We start from the raw sequence: 14818 nt of genomic DNA, 5'->3' as shown, positions 1-14818 counted from the left end.
TCAGTGTACGACCCTCCCCGCAGAGCCAGTGACGGAGGGGTTGTGCGGATGGCTGAAGAGTCAGGAAGGAGTGCAGGATGGCTCCTCAGTGCCAAAAACGCCTCCTGTGAAAGCTCCAAGCGTAGAATGGAGAGACAGGAGCCTTTGCGCAGGGTTGCTGGGGCGAGACGGCAAAGGGCAGATGTGCAGTCCGGGGTCCGCAATACGTCTACATCTTGCAGGTACGGCCAAAGCCCCTAAGCAGAAACAGGTGCAGCTAGCAAAAATGAACAGGCCTACTCCAGGGAAAGGCGACAAGTGAGGCGCCTGGCCGGCGCAATTTAAGGATCCGCCACAGTTTTCAGGCACCAGCGGCAGGGGCACAAGAGCGGCAGACAAGGTGGGCTGCTGAGAGGCGTCACAGATGAAGATCCCAGGTCACTGTCCTGAGTTGCGGGCCGACCCATGGAGCCGAAGCAGTGCCACACCACAGTAAGGGCCAACTGGGGCAGTGTAGGAGGCTGATCAAATGGGGGCCCAGAGCCCAGCACGCCCGAGCAGCAAATGATGAACCGGTCTCAAGTTATGATGAGGACCGTGTCTCCTGGGTCGCTGATGGGAAGATCAAGGGCGAAGTGGAGATCAGGGCAACCCGCACACCACAGCTGGTGGGAGGCTGGGGGACACGCGCCAACCCGGGGTCTCACCAGCAGTGAGACATGGGGGGAAGTTCACCACTTCTGGCACCCGACCCAGGTTCACACGGCCGCAGTGTAGTGAGTCCGGGTTGAGGGAGAAAATGGTGCCTTAGAAATGGCGGTCCGGGCGGCCGGTGCAGCCCACGAAGCCCCAACCTGCCAGAGACTACCACCGTGGCAGTGTCACTCACCAGACCTCGCGGCATGGGGTCCACCATTGTCCTACAGGCAGTAGGGAGCTCTGAGAGCCCCGCTCGGGAGACATTGGAGGAGCGCCGCACCCTGTCGGCCTTGGCGCGCAGAGCAGGCGTTGACGCCAGGCGATGTTTCTCGATCTCCAGTTACCACCAGGAGACCGGAGCGGGAGCAAACGGCTCCGCCAGGGACTCCAAATCAGGAAATGCAGTTGCAAACCAGGTTGAATAAAATTGTCTGCAGGATTATGTCGGATAATGAAGCTTGGACGGCAGAGCCCCCTCAGAGTGCTGCCATCTTGCAGCCGGCCAAGCCACACCCCCCCCCCGGTGGTAGATTGGAGTTCATTAATGTTTGTCTCCGCAATGGTGACCATCTCTGATGTCTTGTTCATGTCGGCATGGAAGATGTCTACCTCTATGGTCACCATGTCCATTTTGGACTTGAGTCGTTCTCAAGTCCTGAATGGCCGCCATTATAGCCCCAAGCTAGGGCTCCACCACATCCTGGCCTCCTGGTGCCACCGCACCCTCCCCCATCGAATGCCTAGGCCCGGTTTATTTAATAAGTTTGTTGGCCTGGGACGGGGCGCTCCCTTAGGCTGCATTTTGATCACCCTAGGGTAGAGCTCCCTGGCCCCCTCTCGTTCTTTTGTCTTGAACTGGGTTCCAATAGTCACTCCCGATTTGGGCACCTGTTTCAGGGACCATCACTGACCTCCAAGGCACTGGGGCATACCATCTCCTGATCAGCCTTTAACCCATGGGTCTGATCATGCACCAGAGTCTCGGTCTTCCGCGCGCTTTTGCAGGCTGCCGCTGTCTTGTTTCCAAGTCACATGAGCGCCCCACCTCCACGAGACGTGGCTCCTATACACTCCAGCTCGGACCTTCCTACCAGGCCAGGGCCCCATGGTGCTGCAATCGGTGGGTTCCTGGGCTTCGCAGTGACCTCACTTCCTTAGTCCCATTATAATGGAGGGGGAAGGACTCAGACTCCGCGTCTGCTCCGCTCACCCGTGCTGCTACTCGGGGCTGGGGAAGTGGGGGGGGGGGTGCGAAGGGAGCTCCCCACGGGAGCAGTACAACACAAATGCTGTTAGGCCCCTTCCGGACCAGGTCAGGTCAGGTCTGCCAACCGCAGCCAACAAGAAGTGGCTCTCCGGGCTACCAAGCACAGGCCGTCCCCAGCAAGCAGAGGCATCGTATCCGCCTCGCTCATGGGATATTTATTCCCGGTTCAAGACTGGCTCTGGGGGCTCCCACCGGATAGGATGGACACACTGGTGTGCTAAGTCTGTCGGGTCGGGCAGGGCAGATTCTGTACGGATTATGGGAGGATAAGCGGGGGCCGCTGCGGAGCTCTCAAACGATGCCAAGCCACGACCCCTGAGTACATTTCTATTAGCATTTAAAAAAATGTATTCACAAACTCCATTGGGGATTATTAATGTTTCCACTCCTTCACAATTAACTTATGTCTAACTCCAAGTCCCATCCCCATCCGCTCCTTCTCCAACTGCTCTCTTATGACTGTGGCACTCTCCACACAAACGTTTCATAGGATTTTATGTCACCCTTACAGGAACATGCATCAAGAAAAGCGTTTGCAAGTCCTTAATTAAGGACTCTCAAAAGCCTATGCATGTAGGAATCGCTATTAAAATAGCGATTCCTAAACATTCCTCAACTGCGACTCGCAAATTGTGAGTCGCAATTAAGGAATGCCCTCTCAATTGTTCTTGTGGGCCTACAGGCCCATAGGAATGAATGGGAGATTGCATGCGTAATTAGCGATTAACAATAGGTACTCACAAATTGCACATGCAATTTCAAGGGTAAAACCCTGTTGCACCCCTGAAATTGCTCTGTGCACACATGTTGCGCACAAACATGCCCCAAGGGCATGTGTGTGTGTAACCTACAACTTTGAAAAATGCACTTTAGTGCATTTTTCAACGTTTTTGCAAATTACGATCAAGTTCAACTTCATGGTAATTTGCGTCCCCTAATAGCAAAATCCCTATTTTAAAGTGGTTCTTGCATTGCATTTAAGGAATCATAAATTGCGATTCCTTACATGCAATCGCAATTGGAGAAATCACAATTATTTGCGAATTCTCATATTGCGAGTGCCTTGAACCTGGGTGCATCACAAATGTCCTTTTTGCGGGCGCAAACTGCAGATTTTTGCGAATTGCACCCTCTGCACTCGCAAAAGTGGTTGATGCATGGGCCTGTTAGCCTATTGTGGTTTACTATGGGAAAATTATTTGATTGCTATAGTGGCCTTCAGTTGACAGTGTAAAGGGAAGCATGGATGAAGTGACAAAGCTGGTAGATAAAGTGACTAAAATGTAACATCAATTCATAATTGATTCTGTCATTTGTATGCTGGATAGTTACACTTCAGACTTAAAAAAGAATAAAAGGCAAAATATAGGTGTTGTGTACTGAATTATAAAAATATTGAGTTTTTGAAAAACTGTTGATAATGAATTTTACTTATGTTTTTCTTACCTTCTAGATTCATACTCTTCCTGATCTTCCAATTTTCTAACTTTCTTCTTCACCATAGGCATTTTCTTGGTATCTATAAATACCTCACTCTCCTAAGTAAAAGCAAACAGATCATGATATTCATGGTGTTGATCATCATTACTTGGAAATATGAAACATGATACACAAAGTACAGACTCACATTGTACACAGGTACATAATAATAGTAAGAGGAATTTAAACAGATGGAATTAAGTTTTACAATAATAAAGCAGTCACAATTTGTTTCTTAGAGATAAGGTATATCACAGATTAAGAACAGAATGATTAAAGCATGGATACACCCCCTTAAATATGTATAGACATGGTGATTTAACATTATATGGAAAGAGAAACTCTAAGAGCTCCAGAACACTACCTGACAAGTAAGTGTAATTTTAAAATGCAAACTTTCACCCAATGATAATATAAGTTAGGGATATTAAGAAAGAAATAGTTTACCCCAGTTGCATATTTTAAGTCCATGACACCATTCCATTCTCCTTCAACTGAACAGAAGGCTTTCTTGTCATTAGGAGAACTGAGGAAACAAATTCAACATGTAAATTGTGCAGATGTACTTTAAACCTATTTCTAAAGCACATCATTATGAACACAAACATACATACAATAGATATTAGGAAAAAACTAAAACAAAATACAATTACTGTTGCAAGTCTGTGAAAAGCTAGAGAAGAGCAACACCAGAAGTGATAAAATAGAGTAGAAACTGAGCACAAAAAAGACATCAGAAAGTCTTGTGAACTGATTGCTAAGTCTACAGTTTTACCTATATGTTCTCAGGTCAGTGAGATTTATTTTAGCCCCCTGAATAGCGACTGATGTCAGACTCATTTAATTGGTGCTGTTGAAATTGTGACAAACTAAGACAGAGTACATGCATAGTTAAAAAACACAAAATGTCAGGAAGAGGTATATCAGTATCCAGTCAGTAGCCTAGCCAATATTAACATTGAGAAGCGTACCAACTATCATAGAACTTTGCTTTAGAAAAAGATGGCATACAGCACTTCAGTGGTTTTAGTCAAATGACCACTCCTTTCGAGCAAAGTCACTAAGCATGTATTTGTATGTCCCAATTTAAAATCTCAAGATTATTGCATACTTTTGGTAAAACAAACAAAAGAATCAATGAAACGTTAGGTGGAAGAGTTTAACAGGTCCTGCCCAGTGACAGTCTGACACATTAAAATGGTGCTATTTCTATTTGTTTTCTATTTATAGCCACACACACTCAGAAGACCTGGCAAACTGCTACAGAGAACTCAACACACTCAGCCATCTGTGTGTCATATGGAAAAAAAAAGCAGTCTACCCAAAGGGGAAAGGATGTGGCTTAAATGGCTAGGGCGGTCGATATCAAATCTGGTGCATCAGGGTCGAGTCTCGGCAACGACGCTCAACATCCTGTGATTCTTACAATCTCCTTGTGCCCAACAAAAAAAATGAATGTGCCCTTGTGTAACGCATCTGGTGCTCGTGTAAAGTGCTCTGATACCTTTGGGTCAAGTTTGCGCTATATAAAAATCTGAAAAAACAAGGCTTCCAATAGTGCCTACAGAGGACACTAAATATAGGGAAAGAACTCAAGCCCCCTCCAGAGCACTTTCACAGGGCATATTTACTCTGTGTTTTATTTTAGCACCATCATGGGCAGTATCTTCGTTGAATTCTTCTAGATTTGACGACGATGTTATAACATGCTCGCCATATTTGCCCTGTAGACAAATTATTGGTAGACCTATTCGTTGGTGCAACTGCCAAATAGAGAACTGAATGCATTTTGAAACTAGAAAAGCAAAATATTAACATTTGCTTCACTTTTGTTACTGTAACTGGTTAAGATTGTTCGCACTCTAGGCAAGTAGGCAAGACCTCCGCTGAAGGACACTCTTAAAAACAGAAGATACAGTTCAGTAATATTTCACAATACAAAAATTAAACTTCTGTCACGACAAGAGTTCGAAAGCAGCAGCCACTGGGTAAGCCAACATTTCACCTCTAACAACTTCTCCAGTGGCTAGTGTAGAACACTTTTGTGGACAACACGCAGGCAGACAGACAGCAGAACTTCCCAAACCTGCCAGGCAGTCACTGGGTAAGCCAACATGTCTCCTCGAACAACTTTTTCAGTGGCTAGAATACACCACCTCTGTGGACAACAAGTAGGCAGAAAGCAGAACTTTCCAAACAAGCAGAGAGATTTCTTAGTTCTGGCAACTCCTTATCTCAAAAGCAGGCATAGAGATTCAGAACTGGCATATTTCTGGAATGCAAAATCGGACCACATATGCCGGTTTACAAGAGATCATACCACAAAAAGAAACATTTACAGCAGGAAGCTCTTTAAAATCGTCAAAGAATTATGCAACCCAACCAATCTCTCCCTACATCTTACCCCCTCACAGGAAAACTGTAACAAGCTCAATGACTTTTTCTGTGAAAAAATTGATACCATCTATGCCTCCTTTCCAAATCACCTGACCGAAATCAATGAACAATATGTACCAACCGTTGCACATACCAGCTGCCACGGTTTCGGCCCTTTTTCAGAAGAGGAGGTAGAAAAGGTCATGCTTGAGGTCAAGTCGGGTTCCCCACTTGACCCTTGTCCACATCACATTTTCTCCCAGTTAACCCCTGTAATATGTCCAGTAGTTACTAGAGTACTCAATCTCTCCCTTAGTTCTGCTGAATTCCCAAAATCATGGAAACAGGCCCTAGTCACCCCTTTAGTAAAGAAGGCTGGAGCAGACGTAAACAATCCGGCCAATTACAGACCAATATCCCAGCTACCTTACTTATCAAAGGTTCTGGAGAAGTTAGTCAACAGAAGTCTTTCCACATTTTTGGAAGCAAATGGTCTGCTGGATGATTCACAGACAGGGTTCCGGACAAACAACAGCACCGAAACTACACTCTTAGCGGTGACAGACAGTATCAGAACCAAGGTGGATCAGGGTAGAACAGTCGCACTGATACTCCTTGATCTATCAGCGGCTTTTGATACCGTACCCCGCAATCAACTATTGAACATCCTGGCAGAGAAAGGAATACTGGGCAAAGCATTAGGATGGCTACAATCGTTCCTAGCGGATCGAACCCAATCAGTACGCTTGGGTGACTACACATCCCCTCCACGACTCATAAAATACGGAGTTCCCCAGGGGGCGTCATTGAGCCCAACTTTGTTTAATGTATTCGTCTCCTCGCTGGCAACCATTGGCAAAAAGTGGGGTGTCGAAATGTGCTCCTATGCTGATGACACTCAGCTGATGGTCACCATTGATGGAAATGATGACTCCAAAACTAGATTGACGAACTGTCTGACTGAATTGGCAACTTGGATGCAGGACCACTGTCTTAGACTAAACGCCGACAAATCCGAAATCCTATTGTTCGGCAGAGGTACACAGGCCTGGGACAACAGCTGGTGGCCAAGTGACTTGGGTTTGCCTCCCAATCCCACTGCTAAAGCAAAAAACTTAGGAATAACACTGGATAGGGACTTATCCATGAAATCCCATGTTTCTATAACTTGTGGAAGGAGCTTTGGACTTTTGAAGATGCTTAGACGTGTCTTCCCCTGGGTGCCAACGGATTGCAGGAAAACCTTAGTCCAGTCACTACTGATGAGTAGGCTGGACTACAGATGGTTCAGAATGCCGCTGCCAAAGCCATCTGCAATAAAAGAAAATATGATTCAGCTAAAAGTTGCATGCGTGAGCTTCATTGGCTCCCAATGCGGCAACGAGCCATTTTTAAGCTGTTGTGTATTTCTCACAAGGTACTCCACGGCTCAGGCCCCACCATCCTACATGACGGGGTCAGATTTCATAAACCCTCTAGACACCTACGATCTATGACGTTAGGAAGAGCAGTTATCACCTGAGCTCGTACTGTCAGGATGGGAGAGCGGGCCTTCTCTCACATTGCGGCAACAAAGTGGAACGAGCTACCCCCTAAAATTAGAACAAATGACTGCTTTGTCTCATTTAAGAAACAACTGAAAACATTCCTTTTTCCCAGGCTAGATCAATAATCTTCAATCAGAGCTGATGTCAAATCACTTGCAACTTTCTTCAGCGCCGTGATGTCCTTTCAGGATGAATGTTAGCGCTTTACAAATAAATAAATACATAAATAATAAGCTCTCATCCCCCTGGCGCAACAAATATTATGGTCATACTTTAGTTCTTCAACATAAATATCCATGTAAGATGCACAAGATGATAAAGAGTGAAACAAGGAACATTTAAGTTCTAAGAAACTCTGGAGCAAAACAGATGGAATTTAATGTTCTCAGAAGTGATAAACTACCACAATCTGGACAGAACTGGATCCAACAACTTCTGATGCAGTATCAACTTGTAGAAGACCACTTCCTGTGATGGAAGGACATCTGCTATCAACTTATTTTTCACCACCACGTAGGTAACAATGAACAAGAGACATACCATGCCTAAAAGGCCCAAAACCAGGTCAGCATAGCATAATTAGTGTGAGAGGGAACCTCCTCTACCCTTTGTTCATACAAAGCATGTCACGGTGTTGTTCATTACAATCTGTAACGTTCTTAAATACATCAAATAAAGATAGGTGAACAACATCGCACTGATGATACTCCGCTGAGCATCAGCAGTTCGTACCTTTGCCGCCTGCCACCATTGTTCCCCTCAGAGACCGGAGGAGAGGCAGGGAAGCCTGTTGGGGATCGGGCTGAGCGGAGGCCGGAAAACTACACCTCCCATTATCCCTTGCGGCATTCCACACCGCGCACCATTACTAGCGCGCCAGGAGGCGCTTAAAAGGGGACCAGGACTCCCGCAGCGCGGGAGCCCAGCATTAAGCAGTTTGTACCTTTGCCCGCCTGCCACCATTGTTCACTGCGGAGACCGATGAGAGCCAGGGAAGCCTGTTGGGGATCATGCTGACCAGAGGCCGGAAAACTACACCTCCCATCATCCCTTGCGGCGCTCCACGCCACGCACCATTACCAGCGCGCCAGGAGGCGCTTAAAAGGGAGCCAGGACTCCCGCAGCGCGGACCACGCCCGGACTACACCCGGGCCAGGGGGGGGGGCCCGTCTGCGACAGGACAATGCAGGGCCACTCCCCTGACATCCAGGCACTAAGAAAAACTTTTTGACTGCAGAGTGGATTCCATGGTGGTCAAACAAGGACATAAAAGGCACTGTCTTTTGCATCTCGTGTTCAAGCGTATTCTGCTCCCAGAATGAGTAAGCGCAAGGCAATGTGCTCTTTGGTGGGTGGCGGGGTCACCGGGACTCTAGATGCCTTTTTAATCAGAGCGGGATCACTATTGGTTCACCAATTCCAGCTCACAGAGAAAACATTTTCCCTGGACTCTATTGTGGCTCAAAAAAGCTTGTCCATGGGCGGTTTAGCGATGACTAAATCCTCCAATGATGGGGCTCATTTATGTGTTTAGCCATGCCAGGAGGTAGTAACAACGCAGAAAGAGCAACCTCCATTATCCCGACTCCACTGGCATCTCCCCTGTTGCAAGAACCTAGAGATATGCAGTCGGTCGAAAGTGGCCTTTCACAGATTGTCGCAAGGGATATTGTGGGGGGACACTGATTCTGGCTTATTGTTTGGGCAGGGGGCCGGGGCTGTTGCACTGATTACACCAACCAAGAGTAATGTAACTACCTCAAGCTCAGGTGGGGAGGTTGTCACTCGCTCAAAAAGGGCCTCCAAACTAGACAGCTCCTCAAAGCCACTAGATAGCGACCCGGCTCCAGTAAAGCGAACCCTCTAACTCTAAGCAAAAACAGAAACAAAAGCCCAGACCAGCAATTAGGCACCATGACACAGCAGGCACTGTAGATAACCAAATGACCCAAAAATGTGAAGATGCCAATGCGGGGCTTGGGGCGGACACTGAGCTTTGGAAAAGGGTGGAAATTATGCTAACTGCACTTTTGGAGCCCTTAATAGTCAAAATTAGGTCAATAGAAGAAAAAGTGTCGCTGCTTTTGACACAGAACAGTGTACCAACTATTGAGGCTAGCCGGTGTGTATCTAGCCGTCTTGGGCACAGGAGGGCCCCAACCCACTAGTCCCACCCACCAGAGTAGAAGGGAAGGGGTGGGAAAACAATGTTAATGAACAGCCCTCGAGCATACAGGATGGGACGATCAGACTGCTACCCCCAGGTCCCCGAGAAGGAAATTCAAATAGCACAAATATTAACCCCATGGGTCGTAGAGAATCGAGGGTAGGGACCGCAGGTGAAACCACAGACCATCAATTAGCCCACACTAACAAAGGGGGTAGAGCTCCCACAAACCAACATTCTGGTGAAATGTCAGTTCACAGCGCCCAGGGCACCCCAGACCTGCCGTCTCTAGATTTACCACCTGCATCATGTCCATATACAGTGGTCCTGACAGGTTCCCGGCGTGTAGTGATGGAGAAGTATCCCCCTTAATGTTGATCAATAAGGCAGCCCAGTGGATGAGTAGGAATGTAGGATTTAACATCACCAATCACAGGCACATTCTAATGGTTAGAAGGGTGTCCTGGATTGGCAGTTCCAGGAAAGTTTTCCCAGGGGACTGCGTTATTGTGAACTTAAGGTACCCCGAGCTCGTACACAACCTGCTCAGGCAGAGTAAGGGGTTTTATCAAGAGGAGAGTGGTTCAAGTATTAAAATGCTCCCTTTAAGTTTCTATTACAGACACATGATGAACCCGAACAACCATGACGAACGTAGGGGGTACATGGTGGGAACGTAAGGGGGTGGCCCCATAGACCCAGTATATAATCGGTATGCCCCGCTCAATAATCCAAGGGATCTAACTGATATTGACTGACTTGGCCTGTCTGGGGCAATTAAGGGTGTTTATGGACATGAGAATAATGTTACTATTACAGACTTGGCAGGGACAGTTATGGCGAGTTTAAACGAGGAAGTTGTAAACCCAACCCCCTTAGAGCACTTGGCACCCTTTAAGCAAGAGCATAATCACCCAAATATTGAACCCCATGGATCTCAATCCTACTCTATATCAGACAGCCCAGACAGACATAATCAGACATTTTAAAGTAGTTTCCTGGAACATAGCAGGTTTATCTGCTAAATTAAAAAATTAAGATTGGCTAGTTTACATTAGGAAATTTCAAGTTATCGGTTTACAGGAAACATGGATAGTAGAGAGTAGCCGCATCCAACTTGAGGGTTACAAATCCTATTTTGTACCAGCGTGCAGGACAGCGTCAGGGAGAGTAAGGGAAGGTCACAGGTTACTGGGTAGATGGACTGATTTGGGTTGGAACTCAGACTCCATGTTGGAGCTCAGGTTTTATAACAAGGGCCACAAGCTAATTTTTATGAATTTTTATAATGCGATCTTACCGGGTCATAGTACTGTGAGAGTGGATGAGCTGGAGAGTAGGTTCACTTGCATACAGGAGCAAGAGGCGTTGATGCCTCAATTGGTCTTAGCTGGCGACTTTAATTGCCACCTGTGTCCAAATTTGTTAATGGGGGGGGGGGGGGGGGGGGGAATTTGTCATCGTGTACTCTGGAAGAGGGCCTGCATACTGAACACATTAAGGAGGGAAGGGCACTATGTAAGTTATTGAACATGCATGCCCTTACACACACCATGGCCCTGGTTGAAGTTGGGAAGGACAACATGGTACACCCCACATTCAAAGGCAGAGGATGTGCATCTTTCATTGATTTTATCTTTGTTTCCAAAACACTAAAAAAATATGTCACAGGTTTTAAAATACGTTTGAGTATATTCAGCGACAAAAATCCCCTAGTCATGCCCCTTGTGGAGCTAAATCTCTGCAAGAACCCACCTAGAGTGGGAGTGGGGCGGGGTTGGCACGGGCCACAGACCAAGGCAGGAGGCTGAGATGGTCACAGAGTAATGATGAAGCTTTCTACAGAGCATTAGTGAAAGGTGGTGAACAGCTCACTGCAAACTGTTAAGACCCAAATGTGGAGGGGGCTGATCTAGTTAGGGCATTAGAGGGTGTTGCCCACTTAATCGATGGTCTGCTCAGGACCACAACACACAAAGCTAGATCAAATGATCCAACAGTGATCCCGTGCCCTGAGAGAGTTGAAACTCGCGTTAAAATCCTCCCCAAGAGACAAGAGTAGGGTAACCTTCTGCAGGACAAACTATAAATTGGCAGTAAAAGGCCAGGTCTTGCACGATTGTAAAGATTTCTCTCGATTGGTTTCCAGCGGACATTTTTGAGGAGAAATAATCAGTCTTGGCAGAGAGAATAGACTTCTTGTATTGATTGAAAAGTGTAGTGTATTGTAGCTTGAGAGTAGGACAGTAGGTGCGTCGCCAAGCGCGCTCTGCCTGCCGTACTGCCAATTTGGTCTCCTTAAGTTCGGGAATAAACCACCTATTTGCGTCGTTGGCGTGCCTGGCAGTAACTCATCTTAGGGGGGCCACTTGATCGCAGCCTCTGGCGAGCCATTTGTTTAAAGTGTCCGCTTGGGAAGAGGAGGAAAGATCTTGAAGTTTGGGACTGGAGGCAGAGAGAGAGAGGAGCAAAGGGATGTCATGTCGACGTGGTTCCAATTGCGTGCCCAGGTATTCCTAGGGAGAGGAGGTTTCTTAGCGAGACTGGGGTGCAGGAACAAAGAAATAAAAAAGTGATCAGACCAGGCACATGGGGAAACCACAGGGGAAGAAACAGGACAGTTGAGCGACCAAACCTGGTCCAGGGTGTGACCGTGAATATGGGTACGGGTGTGAACGTGAGACAGAAAGTTAAGAGAACAAAGAGATTCCGAGAACTCTTTGGATAAGAGGTCCTCAGCAGGGTAGGAGGGCCAGAAGTTGAAATCACCTAGCACTAGAATAGAGGAATTATTCACCGCCAGAGTAGCCAGCAAGTCCTGGACCACGGGAAGAAAGTGCGGGATTTGTTGTGGAGGGCGATACATGAGCAGACACGTAAGAAGTGTTAGGAAGGAGGCAGAGCGAACGACTAAGTAGTCGACCGCTGTGATAGGGGGGGGCTTATAGTAGTTGAAAATGGAGTCCAGAGCGGACAATCAAGGCAACACCACCGCCAGCCTTCCCCGCCAGTCGGTCAGCACGGAGGGCATAGTAAGAGGAGGGGAGGGCGGTTAATAGGATTGGCAGGGAATCCGGGCAAAACCAGGTCTCTGTAAGAAACCGAAGATCAGGCTTGTGCGTGTCGACCATCACGAATAGTTCATGATGATGCTTGACCGCGGATCTGGTGTTCAAAAGAAAGACAGAGATTGCAGGGGCCGCACAAGGTGAGGGAGGCGGTTCTGGTAATATAGGGGAAGGGGGGCAATCGGCTTAAGCCCGAGTTTGGAAATGTTGGCAATGGCGGAACCTTCCAGTGGCCACGAGCCTTGTAAGGATCGGAGCTGGACTGACGAGTAAGTAAGAAAATGGACATAGTGGGGTGCCCCTAGCCTCTGCCGGCAGCGGATGGGCGCAGACGGGCTTGCCGCGCGCCGCTGGCGCGCCCGCTGCGTGGGCGCATGGGGAGGTCTTTAAATAGGGGAGGAGCGCGAGGACTGCAGCGCTGACCTGGGCAGCCACTGAGCCCCGGTCCAAGATGGCGCCCGCTACCCCGTCAGCCCGCCAGTTCAAGCGGCACTCAGCTGTGCCGGATCGGGACTCGGGGAGCCGGGACCAACAGAATAAAAGGTAAGTGCAAACTACGAGTTTAAAAAGAAAACCAGTTTAAAAGAGCCGCTTTTGTACTCAAAGTGGCGAAATGAGCGAGACCTCCGCGCACAGCAACAGCAGACGCGAACCCACTGCCACGGGTCACTAGCATCCACTGTGCGCGCGCAAAGGGAGCTCCTAAATAGGGGAGGAGCGCGAGGACTGCAGCGCTGAACTGGGCAGCCTCTGAGCCCCGGTCCAAGATGGCGCCCGCTACCCCGTCAGCCCGCCGGTTCAAGAGGCACTCAGACGTGCCGGATCGTGACTAGGGGAGCCGGGACCAACAGAATAAAAGGTAAGTGCAAACTACAAGTTTAAAAACAACACTAGTTTAAAAGAGCCGCTTTTGTACTCAAAGTGGCGAAATGAGCGAGGCCTTCGCGCACAGCAACAGCAGACGCGAACCCACTGCCACCGGGTCACTAGCATAGTTGTAATGTAATATGCTGGAGCAAAAGGCACATAGCTCATTGGGTGGCAGGCAGTTGTAAGCTAGAGGTAGTTCTGTGGCTGGGTACTGTCTTGACTAAGATGTTCACTGGAGAAACAAAACATACTAGGGCTGAGGAGAATGTAAGCTGCAGTTCATGACAGCCGTACTGAATCATGTCTAGTTCATTAAAATAGAAAGTCAAAAATATAGGAAAGAAGATTAAACAAGGAGTGGTAGAAATATTTCAGGACACACAGGACGGAAAAATATAGGAAAGAAGATTAAACAAGGAGTGGTAGAAATATTTCAGGACACACAGGACGGAGACATTGTGGATCTTCAAGAAACATATTTCAGGGGCAACCATTGCCATTTTACAGAACAAGGGACATGAAAACTATTATGTCCCTCAGATACACCTCGGGCTCAAGGGGTGTGACTATCCAGATTTTAAATTTTACATTATACTGTACCTAATGTGGGTGGATGTGGAAGGGAACTATGCTGCAGAACTATGGGAGGGTGAACAGCTCCTTCTAATCAATGTATAGTTTCCACCACTGCTACAGTGTGTGCAATAATGCTGGATACCATGTAGTTTTGGGAGGAGATTATAACTTGATGAACACCCAGGAACAATCTTTCTGGTGGGTACTATCTCTCTTTTCAAATATATCCTAGACAATGGATACGTCTGACACCGCTCTCCTGTGCCGGGAGGGGGCAATGGCTCCAGACACATGCCACAGGGTTATCACTGCAGCCATAAAGCGCCCTCCCTGGTGCCCTCATCTTGGGATATTCGAATGATGAGGAATCTGCAAGCAGAAGTATCAATCAGAAAATGGATTTTTCACTCAATGAAATGAGGGGGGGGGGGGGAGAGCAGGATACATTTAACACTCAAAACTTAACAGCTCACACTGTCAAGTCTTGGATATTGTGGGAACGAGAATCTCAGGTTCTTCAACTATTACTACACTGAAGAAAATCAAGTAGGGTCATTAAAAGATGGGAGTTGTTTTATACTCATCTTTGTTGAAAAATGAATAGATACGTTTATCACATTGTTGTCACAGTTAATAATGTGTATTATAGGACCTCTGTACATACTTTTATGTCTAACACGCACATTACCTATTACATTATGCTTTGCTTTAAATCATGTTTCCCTCATTGATTGGTGTTTTTAAGTTATTTCACAGTCCTGAGGTAGCAGATACAACCTATGAAACACAT

General features: G+C 47.3%; 1 protein-coding gene across 8 annotated transcripts in view; it reads right to left on the bottom strand.

The window, feature by feature from the left end:
- Positions 1-14818, bottom strand: part of OSBPL9 (oxysterol binding protein like 9) — a 1205712-nt gene that overhangs the window by 160662 nt on the left and 1030232 nt on the right. For all 8 annotated transcript variants that reach the window (XM_086952425.1, XM_086952427.1, XM_086952426.1 and 5 more), the window contains 2 exons: positions 3872-3950; positions 3392-3483 (listed from right to left, as the gene is read on the bottom strand). In XM_086952425.1, coding sequence (XP_086808551.1) covers positions 3392-3483; positions 3872-3950 — 171 coding nt within the window. The remainder of the gene's footprint in view (positions 1-3391; positions 3484-3871; positions 3951-14818) is intronic.

This window comes from Lissotriton vulgaris, chromosome 1_1 (assembly GCF_964263255.1).
Source record: "Lissotriton vulgaris chromosome 1_1, aLisVul1.2, whole genome shotgun sequence".
Lineage (NCBI taxonomy): Eukaryota > Metazoa > Chordata > Amphibia > Caudata > Salamandridae > Lissotriton > Lissotriton vulgaris.
This window is presented reverse-complemented; position numbering and strand designations above follow the sequence as displayed.